At 46.3% G+C, this 6,000-nt stretch overlaps 1 protein-coding gene across 1 annotated transcript in view; it reads left to right on the top strand.

Moving 5' to 3' along the window:
- Nucleotides 1-7: 7 nt before the first annotated feature.
- The window catches only part of BST1 (bone marrow stromal cell antigen 1), a gene marked incomplete at its 5' end in the record, with an annotated part of 28,658 nt that continues 22,665 nt past the window's right edge, over nucleotides 8-6,000 (top strand). The window contains 3 exons of the mRNA XM_029932754.1: nucleotides 8-108; nucleotides 2,297-2,423; nucleotides 4,075-4,210. Of these exons, the coding sequence (XP_029788614.1) occupies nucleotides 8-108; nucleotides 2,297-2,423; nucleotides 4,075-4,210 (364 nt within the window). The remainder of the gene's footprint in view (nucleotides 109-2,296; nucleotides 2,424-4,074; nucleotides 4,211-6,000) is intronic.

Raw genomic sequence — 6,000 nt, 5'->3', positions numbered from 1 at the left:
GGGCGCTGGGGGCGCGCGGTGGCGCGGGGAGGGCACCAGCCCGCACCTGCAGAGCATCTTTCTGGGCCGCTGCGCCGAGTACATCTCTCTGCTGAACCCTGAGCTGCGGTGAGCGCGGGGGTGGGGGCGGAGGGGGGAGGTCTAGGGGTGAGGAGGGTGTGGGGAGGGGCAGATGGAGTCCGAAGGTCAGGGCCTGCGGGGAAGGGGAGGATCTTGACCTGAGCGGTGGGGCGCAAACTGGGGGTTCTAAAGGTCCGGGGATCCAAATGTGGAGAATTGGGAGTCTAGAGGTGAGGAGTGTGTGTGTGTGTGTGTGTGTGTGTGTGTGTGTGTGTGTGTGTGTGTAAGTGTGTACGTGAAGCAGGCTGTGGGTGGTCAGTCTAGAGGTGAGGCTTAGGTAAGGGGGAGTTCGGATGGCCGCCGGCTTGTGCTTAGCCTGAGGGGTCAGACGCAGGAAGAAGGCTTTCCGTTGGAATCGGTGAGTCCAGGGACCTGGAGGATTCAATTTCTGATCCCCTGAAGTAGAGGACTTTCTAAGTTTGAGCCTCTCTTGCCAGCACAGTGCTGCTTTATATCTTCTTTGGACCTACATTTGCTGTTTTCATAATGTCCTTTTCTTCTGCCAGGAATTTGTGTGTGTGTGTGAGAGACACGGTCCAGACAAATAAAAAGCAGAGAATAGTATAAGGAGCGCCCATGTTAGCCTCTGCCCAGCACAAGATGGAAAAAGTTACAAATGCCTTGGGAAATGTTTTTGGAAAACTAGAATGGACTCCAAGAGTTGTGGCTGTCACTAGAGGGCATCTTTTCTGCTTTAGTGTCACCGAACGCAAAGGGTGACAGCTTGGGGTGTGTCAACCAATAGCTCAGCCCAAATCTTTTGGCTAAGGAAATGGTTTCTATTACTTTCAGCAAGGAAGGAGACAGGGAGATAGTTCCCAAACCACTGTCTCCTCTAACACAAACCTCAGAGCTGCTTTACGCTGCCAGCCAGCAACATTCTGTTCAATTATTCTTACAAATAGGAAGATGGTCACAGGAACTTGGTTAACTTTGTAACCCTTCCAGCATGGCTCACAAGGGGTTTGCTTAACCGCAATTTCCCAGGAACATTTATGATCTTCTGTGTTCCCAGGCATCTATTCATTCTCTCTCTCTTTTTAATTTCTTCAAGTTTATAATTTTTAAAAAAATTTTTTATGCTTTTTATTTATTTTGGAGAGACAGAGACAGTGCGAACAGGGGAGGGTCAGAGAGAGAGGGAGATACAGAATCTGAAGCAGGCTCCAGGGTCTGAGCTAGCTGTCAGCACAGAGCCCGACGCAGGGCTGGAACCTACGAACCGTGAGATGATGACCCGAGCTGAAGCCGGACGCTCAGCTGACTGAGCCACCCGGGTGCCCCTAAGTTTATAATTTATTTTGAGAGAGAGAGAGAGAGAGAGAGAGAGAGAGAGAGAGAGAGAGAGAGAGAACAAGAACAAGCATGCACAAGCGGGGGAGGAGCAGATAGAAGGAAAGAGAGAATCCCAAGCAGGCTCAGAACCATCAGTGTGGAGTCTGATGCAGGGCTCGAACTTGCGAACCGTGATATCATGACCTGAGCCAAAGATCAAGAGCCAGACACTTAACTGGCTGCGCCACCCACACACACAAGGAACCTCCTCTCCTCTCCTGAGTAACTTTGGAGGTTTCCCAGGAACAGGGAGGTTCTCAGGGACTCGTGAAGCTAAAAACAAATATACTGGAGAAACAAGATAGTTTATGTTTTAATTTCTCACCGATGACCTAGTTCTAACTAATGCTAGCAGGAGGTGTAACAGCTTTTCTCCACACTTAGAGCTCATTCCTGGCTTTATGGGGTCTTGTCCACCAGCCTGACCTCACCTGGCCCCGGACACAGTGGACCTTCTGTCTACACGGAGAGGCACCTCAAGTTGGGGGCCTGCGCGTGGTTTATTGCAATTGTCACCCCCCAGCACTGTGCTTTCTCTGCTCAGCTATGGGAGCCTGAGACAAGACTTAGCTCTGAAAAACGTGTGTAGTTCCTTCTCAGTTCCTTCTGAGAGCCACTTTCGCTGCCAGGTTTCTAAATTCATCACAGATTTGTCCGCTTCTCAGTTGGGGCTAATGCATGAGACATGACAGTTTGCTGTCTTTCTCGTGCCTACTTCTGCAGAGTTAACAAATGGCAAAGTTGCTTGTAAAGCTGTTGAACTTTGAGAGGCATGGCGATACTTCAATCACATCACGATGTGGTTGGGTTTCTTGTTTTTTTAACGTGTACTTCTGCACAGGAACAAGAACTGCACGGCTATCTGGGAGGCCTTTAAAGTGGTTCTGGACAAGGATCCCTGTTCCGTACTTCCCTCGGACTATGACCTTTTTATTAGCCTCTCCAGACACCCCGTCCCCAGAGACAAGGTAAAACGTTCCTCTCTGTCTCTACAGAAATAGATAGAGCCTGGGCCGGGTATAGTGACCCTGTGAAACCCATTTCAGTATCATCGAAAATTCAGGCAGCAAACTCACCTGAGCTCTCTGATGGGAAGATGTCTTTGTCTTCACTGGTAATCCTGGGTCTCTTGCCAGTCTGGGCAGAAGGAACTTTCCTAGGTCAACAAGTCTGTGCAGGAAACACTGCATTAGGACACAGCCACACCTTTCTTCCTGGGCCTCTGCCTGTAGCCAGTTCTGAATAACTTGTGTCCCAACTGGCCCCATCCGGTCTGAACTTTGAGGGCTCAGAAAGCCTTTAGCCTCAGTATCTTCCCAGAAGACTGATCCCTCCTTTAATAATAATAACAACAACAACAACAATAATAATAATATAATATATATTATATATAATTATTATTACGCATTCATTCATTATTATTTTGATGTTTATTTCTGAGAGACAAAAAGAGACAGAGTGTGAGCAGAGAGAGAGGGAGACACAGAATCCGAAGCAGGCTCCAGGCTCCAAGCTGTCAGCACAGAGCCTGATGCGGGGCTCAAACTCACAAACCAGGAGATCACGAACTGAGCCGAAGTTAGATGCTTTGCCAACTGACCCACCCAGGCACCCCCTGATCCCTCATTTTAAGGAACTTTAAGATTCTATCTATTCAGTACCAATTTCTTTAAGAAAACCACGTCTGTGTTCTGAGTTCTAATAAAATGAAAACAAATGACAAAATCTACATAAAATGCTTGCTTAGAAAAATTACTTGAGTTTAAAGAAAGATATGTTTTTTGTTTCTCTGACAACGTAATTCTTAATATGATTTTTCATTGTAAAATCAGGTAACAATGTTTACCAGTGAGAAAATCTTAACATTGTTTCTGATGGAGCTGGAAGATTCAGCGATATAATAGATGAAAATAATGATTTTTAAGAATACGTTGCACTTTGCACCTTGCTGCCTCCCTGCCAGTAAAAAGAGGAACCAACCATATATTTTGTTCTCTTCTTTCATGATTTTGGGGCTAGCTGATGAACTCGGTTTGAAATAGTTACCAAGCTACTCCACCTGCTGGACATTGTGCTAAGGCTTGAGGATTCAACAGAGAAGGATCTAATGAGATCATGAGAGGGATATCGTTATTTGTGTTACTGTTATGTGAAAACAATGTAGCTTTGTATGGAAACTATCAAAGAACAATATAAAAGTAACATTTTTGAGGCACCTTACACTCTGGGAAGTGCTTTTTTGGGGTTACGTATTGTCTAGAACACAGTTGTGGAAGAAGGGAAAGGGCTCATGCTCCCCATTTTCCAGATGTTGAAACTGAGGCACGGGGAGATTACATGCTTTGCTCAAGATCACACATCTAGTATATGAACAGAGTCAGGATTCAAACCCAGGTCCTTTGATTTTTTTTTTAAATCCAGGAATGTTTATATATACACTACTGGGAAAGTATTTTGTTAATTGCCTGATACCCCAGGAATAATGAGACACTCTCTGAATGGGTAAACAAAGACAAAGAAAAAGAAAGTTCAGTTGTCAGGGAAGCTGAAGGACTGTCTGAAAAAAAATGTGCCTTGATTTAATTTTATATGGTGATTGTGTGTTTGTTTTTTCTGTAGTCCCTATTCTGGGAAAACAACCACCTCCTTGTCACAAGCTATGCGGAGAATGCCCGTCGCTTTGTGCCTCTGTGTGACGTTCTGTATGGCAGGATTGGAGATTTTCTGAGCTGGTGTCGACAGGAAAATGCCTCCGGTAAGACTCCTGGACAAACCACAAGAAAAGTATGAGCTCCGGGGGCCTGGCTGGCTCAGTTGTTGAAGGCCAGACACTCAAACGTGCCCTAATACGTTTGTGTTGTTTACATATTTTTTCATGTTTATTCACTTTTCAGAGACAGAGAAATAGAGTGTGAGCAGGGGTTTTGGGGTTGATTTGGGGGTTGTGAGTTTGAGCCCCATGTTGGGTGTAGGATTACAAAAAGATTTTTTAAAATGTTTATTACTTTTGAGAGAGAGAGAGAGCAGGGAAGGGGCAGAGAGAGAAGGAGACATAGAATCCAAAGCAGGCTCCAGGCTCTGCGCTGTCAGCACAGAGCCCGACTTGGGGCTCAAACTCACAAGCCATGAGATCATGATCTGAGCTGAAGTCGATGCCTAACCAACTGAGCCATCTCCAGGCACCCACCCCAGAAAATCTTAAAAATAAAAGAAAAGTAAGAGTTCCAATTTGAGTAGATACTGTGCATTTGCCATTTGTGCCAAATGCTTTTGTATGCCTTTGTCTCATTTGATTCCCCCGAAATCTTTCTCTGAGGTGGGTGGTAATGATTATTAATAATGACAATAATAGGCAGAAAGCACTTATCTTTTGCTGGGTACTCCCTAAGCACTTTACATATACGGTATTAACTAATTGAATCTCTGCACCAGCCCCCAGAGATAGGTCTTCTCCTGATTTCTGTTTCGATAAATGAGGACACTGCAGCACAGCAAGGTTAAGAAACTTGCTGAGAAGTGAACAGCCAGGAAGCAGCAGACTCAAACAGTCCGACTCCACACATGTACTCCCGATCCTGCACAGCTTTGCCTCACCACCTTCATGTTCCAGAAAGGAAAACTGATGCTTAGGGAGGTTAAATCACTGGAAGAAGTAGGGCCAGGACTTAATTCTCTCATGAGGGGTTCTGAAGCCTGTGCTCTTAAACGCCACGCCAAGTGCCAGCAGACATTTGGAGACTGAAATCACAGTGCAAGTCACAAGGGCTGTCCTGGAGGGATGAAAACTCTCCTCCTGCATCCAGAGCCTTCTGGGAACTGGAGATAAAGCAGCCCCCAACCTCGGGTCGCCTATAGCATTGTGAGGGACATTCCCTTCTGCCCTGTGCTCTGATGCAGGAAAAGCCAGGTCCTAAGCATTAGCACAGACACCAGCCTAGACCAGGGTATCCGGGAAGCTTCCCAGCAGTTCTTGGTTCTCAGTGAGTCGCAAAGGGCAAGCAGGAAAGGTGGGAGGGGGGTGCTTCCTTGATGAAACCTGGAGATTCCTCCTCCCTGGGTATTGGAGTCATGTTCAAAGTTAGCCTAATAGTTCTGTGTCTTCTATAATCATCCATTCATCCAAACAAGAGCCATAGAGTACCTACTGTGTGCCAGGCCCTCCTCTTCTAGGCACTGGGAACACAGCAGAGAATAAAACAGGAAAATCATACCCCATCCTTACACTATAGAGGGGGAGATATGACAATACAGAGGCAAGTAAAGTAGTCTGTGGAAGGGTGTCTGGCATATTTAAGGGACAGCAAGGACCACAGTAACTAAAGAGAAATGTTAGGGGAATAGAGGAAAGCCAGACAGCGTGGGGCCTGTGAGGACTCTGGCTTTCATCAAGGGAAGATTGCAGGATCCAGGTCAATGGACATGGTCATTCGTTCAGTGGACAGCGCCCAGGAAGTCTGTTTGATTATCCTGCAGAGGGTGAGGAGAGCGGGGAGGGGTATGAGAGAAAGAACGTGAAGGAAGGGAGCATGTGATGTAATCACAAAC

This window comes from Suricata suricatta, chromosome 1, assembly GCF_006229205.1.
Source record: "Suricata suricatta isolate VVHF042 chromosome 1, meerkat_22Aug2017_6uvM2_HiC, whole genome shotgun sequence".
Classification (NCBI taxonomy): domain Eukaryota; kingdom Metazoa; phylum Chordata; class Mammalia; order Carnivora; family Herpestidae; genus Suricata; species Suricata suricatta.
The sequence above is the reverse complement of the archived record's forward strand: the minus strand, read 5'-3'. Positions and strand labels throughout refer to the sequence as shown.